The sequence below is a fragment of the Arvicola amphibius genome, chromosome 2 (assembly GCF_903992535.2).
Source record: "Arvicola amphibius chromosome 2, mArvAmp1.2, whole genome shotgun sequence".
NCBI lineage: Eukaryota > Metazoa > Chordata > Mammalia > Rodentia > Cricetidae > Arvicola > Arvicola amphibius.
This window is the reverse complement of record NC_052048.2, coordinates 23,362,290-23,379,642: the sequence shown is the minus strand read 5'-3', so window position 1 is coordinate 23,379,642 and position 17,353 is coordinate 23,362,290. Positions and strand designations below refer to the sequence as shown.

At 46.7% G+C, this 17,353-nt stretch overlaps 1 protein-coding gene across 2 annotated transcripts in view; it reads left to right on the top strand.

Annotated features, from left to right (window-relative positions):
• The window catches only part of Ano2 (anoctamin 2), a 330,046-nt gene extending 319,001 nt beyond the window's left edge, over nucleotides 1–11,045 (top strand). For both annotated transcript variants that reach the window (XM_038319710.1, XM_038319711.1), the window contains 2 exons: nucleotides 8,363–8,468; nucleotides 10,773–11,045. In XM_038319710.1, the coding sequence (XP_038175638.1) occupies nucleotides 8,363–8,468; nucleotides 10,773–11,045 (379 nt within the window). The remainder of the gene's footprint in view (nucleotides 1–8,362; nucleotides 8,469–10,772) is intronic.
• Nucleotides 11,046–17,353: the final 6,308 nt, after the last annotated feature.

The window sequence follows — 17,353 nt, the reverse complement described above, 5'->3', positions numbered from 1 at the left end:
ACAGTGGTATCAGGAATTCCAGATGAGGCAGGTGAGCTGTGAACAGGTGATCAAAATACCACTTTAGTGACCTCCAGTGACGTCACTGCAGGGGCAGCCCTGCATCTCACTCAGAGTTAAGTGTTTGGGGGAAGCATTCAACGGAGATGAAATACAAAGAAGAGGGATGCAGTGGCCATAGGAATCATCTATTTTATGCTTTGATTTGTCTGTTTGTTTGCTTAAGATTGGGTCTTGTGTAACTATGGCTGGCTAAATCATTATGTGTCTTAGGCTGGCTTTGAACTCATCACCTCTTTGCCTCCTCCTCTCTCAAAAGAGCATGGACATTTGCGTCACAGAATAGGATATAAAGCTAATTATTTACTGAGTTTTAACTTAGACACAATCTTGCATTTTTGGATAGTCGATAGGTGCACACAAATATATTTAATAGTGAAAGTGTGAAATCGAATATGAAGCTCCGCAGCTTCAGGATAGCTGTTCTGTGTAGAAGTTCATTGAGATGCATAGATTTTGTGTCGGGTTAGTTTTGCTGCACGATGCTATTTATTGGCAAGCCCTTTCTAATAACTGTTATTCCATATTGAGAAAAAAATTTAAAGCTTGGATTACAGGTGCGGGCTGTTCTGTCCGGCTTACGAATGGTTTTGTGGGAATACTACATTCATATGGCAGAGCCAGTCTGGTTAGTGAACAGGATGAGGGTGACAACGGTAGAGAATGCAGTGCCAAAGAGAGTGGTGGGTGGTGAAGGAGGAGCACGAAGAACACTGTGTCCAAGAGGAGAGGCTAGAAAAAGAAGGGGAAATAGACGTCAGATCCAGAGTCTCTTGGTCACAGTGTTGTGTGGAGTCTTCAGGGTGTTGTCTGTGTGTACAGTTAAGGTGACTGGAGAACACTCAAGATGAGGTGCTTTATTTAGATGTAAGTGATGTCTCGGGAACAGGGTTGGCATATGATATAGGTATAGTATGTCAAACAGATTTAAGAATTATTGATGGAAATATCTTCTGCCTAATGTGGAGAGAGAGAGAGAGAGAGAGAGAGAGAGAGAGAATGAATATGGTAGCTGGAGTGAGATGAACACTGTTGAGAGTCAAATGCGTATCTCTCGCCCTGGAGCCTGGCTTTGTGATTGCTTCTACATCAGGAAATGAAGTTTACATTGATTTTCTGGCAAATAGCCTTGGGAACTTGATGGCCCTTCTTATTATCAACCATCAGCAATCTCTGAAATATGGTCACATAAAACTGAGGTCTTGGTCTCCAACCCAAGCTTATCAGGGATAGCGGTCTTAAAGGTTGTGGTAAACTTGAAGACACGCCTTTGGCTACCCACTTGCAATTTTGAGAGGCCACCCCAGTATTTCTGGAGACATTCTCACATCAGCTTTTGACCTGCTCCAGGAGAGCTGCCCCTTAATCAATCTCAAAGATGTCAGGAGTCCGGCTTGCTTCATGAGCATTTGACAAGGTCAAGCCATCACCATGCCCCTGAGCCTGAATAGTGTCTCAGTTCCTGGCTCAGCAGGAAGGAAGTAGGGAGTTCACCGGGGCAAGAACACACATGGGCACCATCACTCCAGCTGGATTGTTTGAGGTGTTGACCATGCAAAAGTAGGCACCCTCAATTGGCTCCTGCTAGGCTTCTCTACTGGGCATAAGCACTTCCATATTCCCAAGGTCCCGCGCAAAGCCTTTGAAGAGGTGTGTTCCCTTCAGCCTGTGGCTGCCTTGCATCTGCCCCACTGTGACACCAGAGGTGGTCGGCTCTCCCAAGTGTCAGCTTCCTGATCTTTCCCAACTGTTGGATTGACAGGGTTCTCATCAGCTCCTAATTGCCTCTACTTGTTTTCCTCTGCCACAAGCCGCTTTCAGAAGGCATTTTTAAAGCAGCTCAGATGGTCTGAAAGTATCATGCATAATTGTTTCAGCATTAATATGAAATTTAATTCTAGTGGGGCTATTTAAAATTTTTTTTTTCACACCACTCTTTGGAGTCAAGAAAGGCATCCACTAACTGATTCATTATGGAGCTAACACTTCATCTAAGAAAAAGTTTTTCTCGAGGGCGGGTAAGCAGCCCCCTCCCTCAGTGTTGCTTAGGCTCCCCCCTCCTCTTCAGCAGCTCTGTGTGTCCACAGTGGTGGCAGATCTCACAGTCCCTGACTACCCTCTAGGTGAGGATGGAAAGAGAATGGTGACTTCTGAGCCGGGGCTCTCTCTTCCCTCTCTATCTATGCGTTTGATTTGGTTCAGGGATGTGATGTGCCCCCACAGATGCGCTTGGATGCTTGGTACCTGGCCACTGGTGTTGTTCTGGAAGGTTGTGAAACTCCTGAGAGATGGGGCATCTCTGGGAGAAGTAGGTCACTGAGCCGTGAGGCTGATCATCCTGCCCCATTTCCTGTCTAGTCTCTTTGTACTCACAGGATTAGACATGAACAAGTTCCTACAGCCATCCTCCCACCACGCTGGACTGTGAGCCATGGTGAGTCCTTCCTTTCTGAAGTGGCTGCTATGCTGGTGGCGAGAAAACAAAGTAACAGATCCTCAGTTTCTATGCCTGTGAAAATAAGGGCTTTTCAAAAATAAATCTAACGGTTCCTGTGATATATGCATACAGTCCTATAAAAGCTGGAAACATCACTGCTCCAGCTCTGTCCCGCCTCCACCTCAACCTCTGTGCAAGCCCAGGCATCTTCCAACCTCTCCCGTTTTTCTATTTCTCCAACATAGTCGAGACTGCAGAACCTTGCCATTGTGGTTTCATGGGCTTGTTTTATAACAATGAAACATATTTGAGCTAATGGGAACCTTACTTCTTTAGGTAATGTTCAAGTTTAACTCCATCCATGTAATTTTTCGCAGAGTAGAATTAATGTAATTTTAGAACTGAAATGAAAAGTTGGCTTTTAAAAAAACATCAGTTTCACTTGTTCTGTCCATTAAGTCAGTTAAAGTTAACTCTCTAATTTTGCTCTTGAAATCTCAGTTTAAAATACATTGGAGTCAACTGAGTATTGCCTATGGTTGTACCGTTTTAAACTTAGGCACCTCTGTGGTTATGCAATAATTCAGCGGTAGAGCACTTGCCTGGAATCCTCCAGAGCCTTAGATACCGTTCCCAGCCCTGCAGAAAATTTTATGAACTTCTTTCTTATGAAAATAATTCTGGCCGGGCGGTGGTGGCGCACACCTTTAATCCCAGCACTCGGGAGGCAGAGGCAAGAGGATCTCTGAGTTCGAGGCCAGCCTGGTCTACAAGAGCTAGTTCCAGGACAGGCTCTAGAAACTACAGGGAAACCCTGTCTCGAAAAAAAAAAAAAAAAGAAGAAAATGATTCTGTGTGCACCTATCTGTGTATGAAAGGAAAAAGCCACTTTTCACAGCCCCACCCTAGACTTCATCTCCCAGGAGATGCCTCTGTGTCCATTTGTGTGTGTGTGTGTGTGTGTGTGTGAAAGCATCTAGAAATCATATTTACTATGCTGTCTTATTAAATTCTCACTATCTTCCTTTCCCATCGAGTATACATGCACACTGGTCACATGTTTTCCATGCTTGGCCCAGGAGAGCAGGTATGCCCCTCTGTGTCCTCAGCCCTCTGGCGCACATTATCTCGGTTCCTTTCTCTGAATTAGAACCCTGAGGTTCAGAGACACAGCACACCTGACTCATGTGGTGACAGAGGCACTCCAATCCCACGTGTCCTGTTCAGATGACCCAGTCGTCTCAAGGGTGAAAGTCTGTCTTTCTTGGAAGACTAGAAAGCAACTCTCAAAAATAACATTAAATTCTCAGGAGAATAAAGGAGAAATGGAGGAGGGGTGAGTGTCTCTAGCTGATATGTCTGAAGTGAAATTTTTGCTTCCCTTAGTGGGGGACAGACATGCCAACAAATACAGGAAGCTAAGCAGATATGCGAGTTTACTGGGCATCGTGGCCACTCATGGGAATGTTGGGAAACCCATGTTGCCCAGGGGAGGCTGTCAGGTGTTGGAGGTCATGTGAGATGATAGAAAAAAAGCTGTGCTTCCCAGGTCTCAGGGCCTCCTCCATTAACCGGAGTCTTTCCTATGTGTGTCCCTTACCTGAATGTAATCCCAGAGAAGGGCCTTGTGTCTGCCAGTGTCTGGCTCCTCTGATGGTCACTGGCATCATAGGTCTGGGGCTGGAGTTTCAGAAACCTTTTCCGGAAGCCAGGACGACTGGAGAAAGTTGTGTGTGGTGTCTTAAGTTATAAGTCATCTTCAGCAAAATGAGAAATAATGGCTATTGCAGGTCAGTATCCCCAGTACACAAATCCAAAATATGAAACTCACAGAAGTGTGGAATGATTTGTATTAATATCACATAGCAAGTGGAAAACTGGCCCCTACAAGCTTTGCTACATGAGGGCCATGAGTGGAGGGCAGTACCTAAAACTATCTTCAGTCTATGTGCATGAATCATCAGTGAGCTCCATGGTTTTGCTTCCAGCCCTATCCCCAAGATGCCTTTTAAATGTAAGCAAGCATTCCAAAGTAGGAAGAAATTCTGCAATCTGCAATCCTTCTAGTACCCAGTGTTTCAAATAAGGGACACTCAGCCTGCACTGGGTGGTTTCCTCTGATGGACCAGGCAGTTACCGAATTCTTTAAGTTGATGCTTAGCAAAATGGGGAAAGAAGGCTTAGGCTAATGTGGATGAGGACAGCAGGTGTCCGGACACGGAGTAACTTGTATGAAGACTGTGTTAATCATCTTTCTGTCACTGTAAAAGAAAATACCTGAGATGAGCAATTTATAAAGATAGAAAGTTTGTTTGGGCGCTTGACTTTTTTCAGAAGTTTTGCCTGTGTCAAGGAAACACCATGAAAGGGAAGGTGCAGATGGTGGAGGCAGCAAGAGAGAAGAAGAGAAGGAACAAGGGTCTTACAATCTCTTTCATACCCTGTTTAACCCAAAGATTTCCAGTTGATCCCCTCGACGTTAAGGTTCAACCACCTTCCAATAGAGCAACATAGGGGACCAAGCCTTTAAGAGCTGGGCCCTTACGGAACAGTCAAGGAGGATTTTGATACTAGAAATGGTATTCAAACCTTCACTTGTTGCGTCTAAACCCCACACTTCCTTCAGAGCTGAGCACTAAATTTTAAAAACAAAACAAACACCACAGATCCTACCTCAACAGTGGGAACAATGAGGCCCATCAGCCACCTGCCTTTTGAAGATACTTCTATTCTTGAAGCCAACTGTCTCTTTGTTTAGCGAGTGTCTTCTAGTTACTTAGAGAAAACATTTGATAAGCCTGGCTTCTTAGGATCAAATTTCAAAAAAAAATTATGTAATGCGAACTTACATTGGCATGTAAACAACTAATTATGTATCTAGTGGCCCAAGCTTACTGGAATCTGTGCTCTTCAAATGATGAATCACGGTTCATTAGCAGATTGTGAAATCACTTCAGTGGGTCACAAACAGCCGTTGGAAGAATGGAACAGAACAGAATGGGAAGGATGGAGGAACAGATGGGGGTAAGTTAGGGTAAGCTAGAGCAAGCTATGAATTCATTGCATAAAGTTTAGGTTTTGCGTCATATTCATTTAGATAATATATATGTCCACTCATTAGCCTAAATAAGCTTGTTTCTTGACTGTAGGTCAGAAAGCTACTTTAGAAAGAACACGTTAAGCTCCCCACCACTATTTTCCACGCTGTGGCTTCAGTACCAAATGCCAGAGCTACCCTTTCCTTATCTGCGTAGAGCTGTTCTCAGGGCAATCTTTCTGGACAAACCTATGTGCAGGCCCCGCTATCCCCACTATCCCACATCCTCCATCCGATGAATGTGCCTGTTAGATTCAAAACATGTTTTGGACACCAGGGGAGGGCAAAACGACGGTCCTAAAAGCTGTGGTAAGTTAGTAGCAGAGTTGGAAGCCGAATTCGATTATTTATGGATTCTTTTCAGACTGGAAGGGGAGGAGTATGCAGTGGCTCTCATACCAAGCTCAGGGAGCAGCTGTTCCCTCCCAGCCAGAGCTAAGAAAAGGAAGAAATGGACTTTCAGTGCAGCCAGAGGGACTGGGCTGTGCCAGGGGAGGGATGTCCTCACAGCAAGCCCTGGCAGGGATGGTACCCTCCTCTAGAAGACTGGAGAGGAGCAGACTCTCCTACATACAGCAGAAGACTAGGCAAGTCTAGAAGGTTCTTCTCCATTCCCAAGACATCTTATTCACTTGGTTCACATGCTTTCCCTCCCCCCACTTTCTGTCTCTTTCCCTCTCCTTCTCTCTCCCTTCCTCCCTTCCCCCTTCCTGCAGTCTCTCTCCCTTTCCCGACTAGCAAACATTCTGTGTAATGTTTCCCTGTTCCTGTCCTCAGCCAGGGATGATCTGAATACCTTGCTCTGCTGGGCTGCAGTTAGTGTTGCTTTTCAGCCAGATGTCAGCTGAAGCTTGTGACAGCTGTGATCAGCTGTTGGTAGTGGGAGAGCCGGCAGGGCAGCGAGGTGGAAGCTCCTGGTCCCTGGCCAAGCCCTAGTGGAAAGATCTGTGTCTGCCATGCAGCTTGGCTCATTCTGTTACCGACTCCATTGCTCTGGCCTTGTCTTTGTGTTACACATTGCTTTCCCTCGACCTCAAATGTTCTAGCCTCTCCTTGGAAGCTGGAAGCCATTGTACTAAACCGTAGACCTCTTACGGCCGTTGTTCCTTCATGCCGAGGGAAGGAACCAGAGAACTTCCATTTATGAAGCCACCTCCAACTTCACCTGCGGTTGAGGTGCTCTGTGATAATAGGGACTAGCCTGGATCCAGCCAGCCTTACATCCCCACCTTCCCTCCATCTCTTCCTGGCGGTGAATCCCTGACCACAGACTTGAATTCTGAGTCCACCAGGTTCCTGCCATGCTATGTGGGATACCTGCATGAATATACTGGGAGGATGACAAGAGAACCATGCAGAAAAGTGGGGTTTTTTTTTTTTTTTGCTTATTCATGCTGTGTGTCTTATGTATGATGTTTCTCCCTGAGCAGGGTCTCTACTCTGCCTCCCTCAGCAACCATACACACTGCTGGGTGGCCCGATGCCATTCCAACTCTTCCCCTAGGGGTTGTCCTACTTTCATGGAAGAGCCTTGTTGAGTTCCGTGAAGAAAGGGGTCTGTGGATGTCACAGTGCTGATATCAAACCTTGTCACTTTTCCAGGGTTATAAAATGAGATATCTGTAGCACATTTCATTGCAAAATCGGGGTGAAAAGACAGAGACAGGAAACAAAACATGAAGTGTCTCCGCGGGGCCCAAGGAGGGAGAAGCTCACGTTAGGCATTGGTTTGATAAAGCACATGCCTAGACCATGAAGACAACTGATGAGAAAGACTGTTGACTAAGCACGGTTATTGATAACCCTCCCCCAGCTCACCCAACCTTCGTCTTGGGCTGGGTCAGCTTCCCTTTGGCTTCAGTGGCACAGCTGGGAAGCAAGGATACCTTCAAAACTGCTGGCTAAAGGAGACCCTGGGGTGACCTACTGGTGTCTATATCTCCATGGGATCCAGAGACTGATCACAGAACAGAAATGAGGCATCTGGGAGCCCCTATCAGAATGATGAGAAGCCATGATGGCCACACGGACCTAGGCTACTCTCATTATCTGCGGGATCCTCTAGGAACTATATCCTGACATCAGAGGAAGCTTTAGGAGGTGCTTGGGAGAGAGAACAGGAAAAATCCATCCCCGGCTTGACTTTCGTGTATTTGGATTCTTTTATTCCACAGACATTTGTTGGTTGAGCTATGGATTTTCCCTCCATATCCTATTTCCCACCTCTTAACAGCCAAGAGCTCATCTGTTGTTCAAATCTTGGGATTTTACCCATAGACATATCTCCTTGACTTCAGTCTATACTGTTTATTTATATTTTCATTTGAACTATTTAGTACATTCATGTTTATGTGGTGTGCAGTTGTGTGGGTGTGTGCAGTACATGTGTGAATGTGTGTGTGTATGTGTGCGTGTGTGTGCAGGTACATGTGGGTATGTGGGATGCACATTATGGACATGATATGGATGCCAGAGGTCAACCTCAGGTTGGTCCTCAGGAGCCGTCCATCTTGGTTTTTAGAGATAGAGTCTTTCACTGGGACCTGGGGCTCACCAATTACTCTAGGTTGATTGACAGACAAGTCCCAGGAAAATCTGTCTGTCTCTGCCTCCTCAATGCTGGAATGACAATCACATGCCACCACCCCCACCTTTGTTGGACCAAACTCAGGCCCCCGTGCCTGGGCAGCAAGGACTTCACCAGCTGAGCCATCTCTCCAACCTTGCAGTCACCACCCATTCTGAACACTCCTATCTTTCTTGGGCAGGTTCAAGGATTACCGAGAACCACCGTGGGCACCAAACCCATATGAGTTTTCCAAGCAGTACTGGTCTGTTCTCTCTGCGCGTCTGGCCTTTGTGATCATCTTCCAGGTGAGTTGTTCAGGTGATGACGAGACATTTAGGCTGCAGGGTGCCCAGGTGATGACCATGATAGTGCCCTGCCTGGCCCCTCGTAGCCAGAGGCTTACGATGCAGTCATCTCTTGGTATCTCTGGGACACCAAAATCTAAGGGTGCTGAAGTCCTTTGTAAGAAATGACATCACATGTGTAACCCACTCGTATCCTCTCATAAACTTTAGATCATTGCTAGATGACGTAATAACTAATGCAATGCAAACTCAACATGAGCAGGTGTCAAACTGTCTCGTCTGGGAACTACTGACGAGCGCAGCCTGTGCATGTCCCGGTCGGTGCGATTTTGATGTCTGTTGTTTTTGATCCATGGTTGGTTGATTCTAAGCACAGAGGGTGATGGAGACAGAGGTCCACTTGTGCTCCACGACCCAGGGAACGTCACATGTGGCAGGCAGCACAGAACGGAAAGCAGGAGGATTCCCCAGAGAGAGCTGCTCTGAATGGGTGGGGTGGACTTGGCCCAAAGATCAATAAAACCCAGGGTAAAGTTATCGGACAGATGTAGAGTAAGCTGCCGAGTGGAGACACTTGCCCATTTAGACCAGAGAAGAAGAAAAGAAAATGGGCAAGTAGTGAAACCAGAGTCTCAGCCCCCGGACAGACAAACAGCACATCCCTTCTGTCAGCCTGAGAACCAGCTCAAGTTCGGAAACTTTCTTCCTGAGCTCTTGGGTCTCTCCTTTGTTAGCATTGTTTACCGTAGAGACATCTGGTTGGAGGGGCCGGCAGAGTCATCTCGCCACCCCTGGAATGAATAGCAAACTTGAGCCCCTGATTCCTATCTTCCACAATAGCCACAGCTCCAATTGCGTCGCTGAGATTCTCTGAGCTCCAGGGCCCCCAGTTCCCACTCAGGGTCCTGCCGATCTTTGAGCAGAGGCCAGAGCACAAAACCAAATCCTTTTCTCTACGGCTCCCTTGGCTTTTGTAGTCCCTGAAGGCAAGTCTCTGGGGGGCTCTAGGGTGTCCTGCCCCTCAGACTCCAGCCCAGGATGTAGAGAAGCCCACCAGCTTGTCTTTCACCTAAAGAAGACGCTATTCTTCCTCTGTCGAGATGGGGCGATATGTTTGAAAACTTGCCTAGACACCCCCCTGCTGCCCTCCCCTCTGCCTGCTCCATCTCCTCCCTTGCCCATATGTCACATGTCGCAGGTCTCTTACCTCGTTGGCAGTGAGCAGAGGGGGACTCTAAATAACTGGGAGCCTCTGGAAGCAGTTGTTCTCAAAGTCTTCCCTTGAGCTTCCAGGACCATGAAGGGTATTACTGCTTTGGTTTCCGGGAAGGCAAAGATAAGACACACAAGTATGTAGCTCGCAGACAACAGAAAATGACCGCAGGTTGAGGAAAGTGTTGGGCGAGTGTGCGGGAAGGACAAACTTGAGAAATGAGCAAGAATTAGAACATGCTGGCTTGTATTGGTCCATACCAGGCACCGTAGCCTGGTAGTCATTCACTCAGAGAGAAAATGCTCCCAGGAAAGGCTTTCCTAGTGACCTGTACATGGCAGGGATGTGACTCAGCAGGGGACTTCATGCAAATGTATGCAGAGCCTGGCATCAGCCAAAGAGGACTGGAAGCAGAGACCCTGGTAGCCGCAGAATGAGGAGGACTATGAGCAGTGGGTGGGTTGGGTAAAAGCCATATCCATAAAAACACCCAAGGTCCCTAGTATTGGGGACAGAGAGACAGCTGGGGAGAGGAAGGGGGCAGCTGTCACAGTCGCAGCCCTACAGAGCCCCACTGTGCTCTGTGGTCACTTCCCCGGAGGTTCCAGTCTAGAGCTTTGTGGTCACTTCCTTGGAAGCCCCAGTCTAGAGCAAGCCTGGAAGTGTTACGATGAAGGGCATGTGAGGTCACTCTGTGGATGGCGCAACAGTGTGCTACAGGGTCTCCTGGAAGGAAGGCCCACCAGCTAGCTGCCACTTATTATTCCTTGCCATTGTCATTATTTGACACGTTAACTCATCACTACTGACAGCTGCTCCAGGGGAGGTTGAAGTTGTGGTAGTTTTACTAATGGGACACCATTATCAGTTAGGACGCCAAAGGACACTCAGGCTGTCTGGTAAAGATGACTCAGCCAGTGAGTTTCCTAGTATTCTGTTTGGTTCCTTTCTTTCTCACCAAGTATTCAGTATCAGGGTGGTCGCTCTGAAGGGGTCAGGGTGGACAGAGGTGAGCTCATGTCCACTTGTGACCTCATGTATAATAACACCAAGCCAAGCCTCAACATTCCCACTTCTTTGTTGTTTGGCAGAACCTAGTGATGTTCCTGAGCGTCCTCGTGGACTGGATGATTCCGGATATCCCCACGGACATCAGCGACCAGATCAAGAAAGAAAAGAGCTTGCTGGTGGACTTCTTCCTGAAGGAGGAGCACGAGAAGGTCAAGCTGGCAGATGAGCCCACCCAGAGGAGCCAGGGTGGTGGCGATCGGAGCCGGAGGAGCCGTGCAGCCAGCTCTGCACCCTCTGGCCGAAGCCAGCCAGGCAGCATAGCATCCTCAGGGTCCCAGCACACCAATGTGTGAGCCTGCAGTTGGTGGGAGAAGAGGCAGGCAAGGCAAAACACATGCGCCCACCATGTGTTCAGCTAGCACATTGGCTCTTCTTCTGCTGGGAACTGGCTTGTGCGCGTCTCCAAGAAGAGTTACGGAAAGGAAAACGAAAGCATATAGGAGGAAAGGGAACGGTACTGGGGACTGCTTCTCAGAAACTGAACCTTAAGTTTCTTTTAGGTCCTCTTTTGAGCTGTGTCCTTTGGGGGAGTTGGTACCCCACTGGGGTTTCTCCACTCCAGAATTCCCTGGGGTCCCTTCAGATACTTCACCACCATCCTAGGTGAAAGAAGTGTATGTAGTCAGGCCCCATCCATCCTAGGACCCTGTAATTGATCACCACCCACTTCCTATTGTCACTCTAAAATAACCTCTTGGAGATTCATGTGACTGGGGCCACTACAAGGCTGAAAAAATGCAAATTAAGTTACAGGACTGATTTCTGTTGCCACTGGACCTGATAGTAAAGAACAAAGGTCCTTTCTGGGCTCACCTGAAGTCCATGTGACAAGGATGCTTAGATACAATGCAACTAGCCACCTTTTATGCAAGTTCAGATTTAAAATAAAATAATTGGAAAGATTCTTTTTAAAAACTCATCTCTTGTCTCGGATGCCTGGTTTCTTTTCTTCTCCCCTCTCTCCCTCTTCTATCCTTTCTTTTCTCTTCTGCTTCCCCCATCTCTCCTTTTCTCCTCCTGTAAGCCAAGCTTTGTTCTCCTAAAGCAGACAACAAGAGAGAGAACATTCCTGTTTGACAGAACTTGCAGTCTGGGGACAGAGGATGAACCAACAGTTGTGCAGTATGAGAGATAATAGTAAATGCAGCGGAGAAATGCTAGGTAGAGCAAAGAAAACAGGAAGCATGGGGGCACAGGAAGTGTGGGGGCACTCAGAGCCCATCCGTGGGGCTGGTCAGAAAGACTATAAACAGTGGAAAGAAACAGGTGGTGATAACCTTGCTTTTCCTTTGTTAAGCAGCAGAAAGGAGCAGCGGGACCAGGTAAGGGATGTTAAAAGAGTGGAGTAGGAGCTCGATTTTATATCTGTTACTGTGAGGTACATATTGATATGCTAACACGGTCACTTGGTAGCAGTTTCCAGAGCTCTCTGGGGAGATTTTCATGAAGAGTTGCATGGAAAGGCCAAGTGTCATTCATTGCTGCCAGTCATGTTTCTTAGCCCCTCCTACAGTCCAGAGACTAGCTGAAATACCACACTATCTAGACGTGTCTCCAGTTCCATGCAGGCCAGTCTGACTAGTTAATACCTGATTAGCAGATGTGAGGAAGGCCTTGGTCGGGTGGGGGGGGGGCTCCGGTGTTTCAACAAACCCTGAAGAAGGATGGACAGGTCTAGAATTGGGCCTCGCCGGGTTTCTAGATCCCTCCTGGGCACATGCAGGATTATGTCGCTCACAGACCCTTGCCCCAGAATGTAGCCTCTTCTTTTGTGGTTAGGGCACACAAATGCCTCTTAGAATCATAAATAACCATGCCCCAGATCACTCCTGTATAAATAATCCTTTAGCCAACCATAATTACATCATACCGTAATATCCACAAGGACTCCTGGAGCCTGGGTGCTAAGCAGAGTAACTCGGGAACACGACAACAGCTGACAACAGACATCGCTCCTTTGCAGAGAGTGTGGTGGGCAATGAGAGGAAAATGTCACTTCAAGAAGGATTAACAACATGGAGATTCCAGACTTGAAACAGGAGAAGGTCTCCAGGGATCTGGTGGTGGTGGTATTCCTATTTCCAGAATCCGTGAAAATCAATGGTCAGGTCTTTTCTCCATCACCAAGATGCCCACTTAACACGGACTGAACCACGCTCCATCCATGAGCTGCCTACACTATTCAGGTCCAATTCTTCCTGCCTTAAATTACGGGAAACATTTTTTATACGTGCACAAAGGTAAATTTTGCACATTGAGAGTCAGACAGGCCAAAAATGACAATGAGGCCAAGAAACTCGTTGGCATCTCTAAAAGTGTAATCACACTGATGATCACATGATCACGATGGTCTCCAGAGTCTCCTTCCACTCATCTCTGTCTTTCTGTAATGACTATTTTGCGCAATGAATTGTTTTATTATACGTTTTCATTTCATGTAGTTCATCAAATAATTTTTTAATCCAAAATATCTTTATTGGGTGGTTTTCCACTTAGCTTAGTTTAGGGTGCTTTCCCTTCTGTATCCTCCCTAAGGAGCATCTGGCTGGTGCAGACAATATACAAGACTACCGTTTGCACAGGGTTTCTCTATGTAATATCTCTGGCTGTCCTGGAACTCACTTTGTAGACCAGGCTGGCCTCGAACTCGCAGAGATCCTCCTGCCTCTGCCTTCCAAGTGCTGGGATTAAAAGTGTGCGCCACCACCACCCGGCCCATGGTGATTTTTTTTTAATAGCATTCTGGGCATTGGAACCCGTGAAGTAAGAACTGGGACTCTGTTACAAGCTACCTCTTTGTTGCTACCTCTTCTCTTCTGGAGACGGATGAAGTAGATCTTTTGTGAGAGGTGTGTTCTGGTAAGGAGATCTTCATCCCTGCAGGAAAAACTCATCAATTCTCATAATTCTTTTATCTCAGCAACTACTGATTCACCCATTCTGTGGCTGAGCACCTGCTTAGCTTGTAAAGGCGCTTGGGAAATGTCATCCAGTAAAAAGAAACCCCTCCCATTGACCTTATGGTCACAGTAGAGCAAAGACACAATAAGCAAACAGAAGGGTGGCCTTTCATATGTCATGGCAAAATGAGAAAGTCAAGTAAGGCAAAGGGTCAGAGGCGGGAGAGGGGTTCCATGTTTTCCCATTCCACAGGTGGGCATTTGGTTTCATCTTCAGCCTTATAGCATTCTGCTGCCCAATGGAATGTAGAGGCCTGGAGTGGCCCAGGCACACATCCTCAGTATCATATCTGAAAGATGTGAGGGACCGGAAAGGACCCTCGGGTCAAGCAGGCTGATTCATCCCCCGTGCCTTTCCGCTTGGGATAGCCTGCATGAGTTAACAGCACGTACTTATCCTAAGCACATCTTACGGTCAACCATGCAACTGACGGATCCTCCCTCTGATGGTATTTACAGCCTACTTCCCCTTTGGCCTAGGGCTCAGTAGTTTCCCACCCCCCCCCCCTCTAGCCTTACCTTTCCCTACCAGATCTACCCTATAAAAAACAAGACCCTGCTTGCAATAAACGGAACCTTGACGCATCTCAGACTGACTCTGTCCTTCTTTATGCGCTTGGTTCCCTTTCCCTTTCCCCCCATTATTCCTAGGTGATGCCTCCTCGAGACCCATAAATAACCTGGCCTGCTGGACAGGTCAGAAAGAGTCACAGGGGAGGTCTGATGGAGGAGTGTCTATGTGTTACTTTCATTATTAATAAAGAAACTGCCTTGGCCCTTTAAGAGACAGAAAATTAGGTAGGCGGAGTAAACAGAACAGAATGCTGGGTAGAAGGCAGTGGGACAGACGCTTCAGGCAGTTGCCATAGTGCGTCGCCATGCTTCTCCTCTCTGAGATGGATGCAGGTTAAGATTTCCCCTGGTAAGCGACCACCTCGTGGTGCTACACGGATTACTAAATATGGGTTAAAGGAAGATGTGAAAATTAGCCAATAAGAGGCTACAGATAATGGGCCAGGCAGTGTTTAAAAGAATACAGTTTCTGTGTAATTATTTTGGGTAAAGCTAGCCAGGTGGCGGGACGCAGCCCCGCCATTCCTTCTACAGAGGTCTATGCAGCAAAAAGAGCAAGCTAATCTGAACCTATGCAGATTCCCACTGTGGGAAGACTGAACGTTGCCCTCTGCTGCACCACCAGGGCATGAGAGATTTAATGATTCACCCACATTCTGGGCTCAAATGATCTCAGGAGCTTGCTTGCTACCAGATAGACTTCCTGATGCCTGTGCTTTATACCAGTAGCAATGGGGAGTTGTTGGGGTACCTAAGAAGGAGAACATTTTAGATCTCTCCTGGGTGGAGAGAGGATGGCAGAGGTCTTAAAAACAGAGCAAACATTAAGTTTTTTTCTCTGAGATTTTAAGAAACATTTCCCACCTCCATGATTGCATGAGGAAAACGTGGTGGATTAAAAACTCTAAAATGATGAAATGCTACTCATCCTACCCCCTTTATCAGATACAGCAATATCATTATGTAAGTTTATTTGTGTTCCTATACTAGAGACAGTCACATGAATTGATTTGAAATAATATTTAATTTTTAAAATTATGTGTGTTCATTGAAAAAGATTAAAAGATTTATTTTTATTTGTGTGTATATATGTGTGTGTGTGTGCATGTGCATGTGTGAGTGCAGCACCAGTGAAGTCCAGTAGAGGGAGCTGGAGCCCCTGTAGCTGGAACAGCAAGCATTGTGAGACATCCCATTTGGTGCTGGGAACCAAATTTAATGCACTTTGCAAAAGAAACATATGTTAATAACCCCCAAGCCATCTCTCCAGTCATGGAAGAAGATCTAGAAAATGCCAAAGAAATAAAACAGTTTAAACCACCTCAGCATTTACCTTCAAGAGATCATTTGCAACCAGCTTTCTTTTTCCTTTCTTTTCTCACTTAGCTATGATTCAGCACACACTAACTAAAGAAGAAGCCATACACCTAGGTAGGGATCATAATGAGGAAGGGCTTGGTGGTAAACAGTACCTACTACTTAGCCATCACCAATCTTTTCTTATGGAGAACAGAAATAAATGCAACCTGGTAGTTGATTGGGATGAATCATTTCAATGGGCACTTTCATTTCTTTCTTTTTCTTTTGTATATATGTGTGTGTTTAGATAGGGTTTTACCATGTAGCCCCAGCTAGCCTGGAATTCATTGTGTAGACCAGGCTGGGTTTGACCTCTCAGAGATCCATCAATCTCTACCTCCTGAGGGTAAAAAAATAAGAAGTGTAATAAATAGTAGCAAAGCCTCCATGCTGTCCCTCCTTACAGCCCTTGCAGACTGATTTTTCCATTTCTGGAAATGAACTTGTGTTCTCGACAAGGCTCTCAAGGATCCAGAAACTCTTTGCTAAATTCCTGTCTCAAAATAGTGGCCATGATTTTTGTCATATTTAAATTTGCATTTCTGTGAGATAAATGGAAATCTTTCTGTTGTAAATCCTGCCAATACAACCTTCTAACCTTATAAATGTAATAGTCATTGGTTACAAAATGAGAGAGAGAGAGAGAGAGAGAGAGAGAGAGAGAGAGAGAGAGGGAGAGAGGGAGGGAGGGAGGGAGAGGGAGAGGGAGGGAGGGAGGGAGGGAGGGAGGGAGAGAGAGAAAGAGAGAGGGAGGGAGAGGGAGAGAGAGGGAGAGAGGGAGGAAGGGAGAGAAAGAGAGAGGGAGGGAGAGGGAGAGGGAGAGAGGGAGGGAGGGAGAGAGAGAGGGAGGGAGGGAGAGAGAGAGGGAGGGAGGGAGGGAGAGGGAGATAGGGACAGAGGAAGGGAGGGAGGGAGGGAGGAGGAGGGAGGGAGGGAGGGAGGGAGGGAGGGAGGGAGGGAGGGAGGGAGGTTGGTCTGGTCTTACATTGCAGTGGGAGATGCCATTGGCCTATGGGAGACATTTCTAAGAGTGAAAGTCAGATGGAGAAACCAAAGGGTCAAATTTGATCTATGGTGTCTCTGAAACCTATAAACAAGCAGAGTTTGGAGTTAAGAAAGAGGGGCTGGAGGTATGGTTCAGCAATTAAGAGCACTTGTTGCTTTTGCAAAGGATCCTGGTTTGGCTCCCAGCACAACCATCTGTAACTTTAGTTTGGGGGTGTATGATGTCTTCTTTTGGCCTCCTTGGGTACTGCATGTATGCAGTACACATACATGCAGGCAAAACACTCCTTCCATGAAATAGTAAATCAATCTTTTTTGGAGAAGGAATAGGAAAACTATAGCATTTTTATATTGGCATATATTCATTCTTCATTCACTAGTAGGCCAGGGTACACCCGTAGGTTAAATTTACATAAGGACAGTTAAAGATACCACCACATCTCTTTAGTTCTGGTGCTTAAGGCCCCATCTCACGATGGTCACAATTCAGGCCCTCACAGAACTGTAGGAAGTATAAGGGAGTTTACTGGGCCAAGGCTGTGTCCTTGTTTTGGGTTAACCTACACCCAGGGACAGGCACAGCAGAGCTAGGGTTCATCCTGTCTCTGTCCAAGGTCACCCTTGAGGGTTCTCCCAGCTCCAGAGCTCCCTTACTGATGGGTGGTTGAGGTTCTCCCAGTACTTACTGTAGCTCAGGGTTTTCT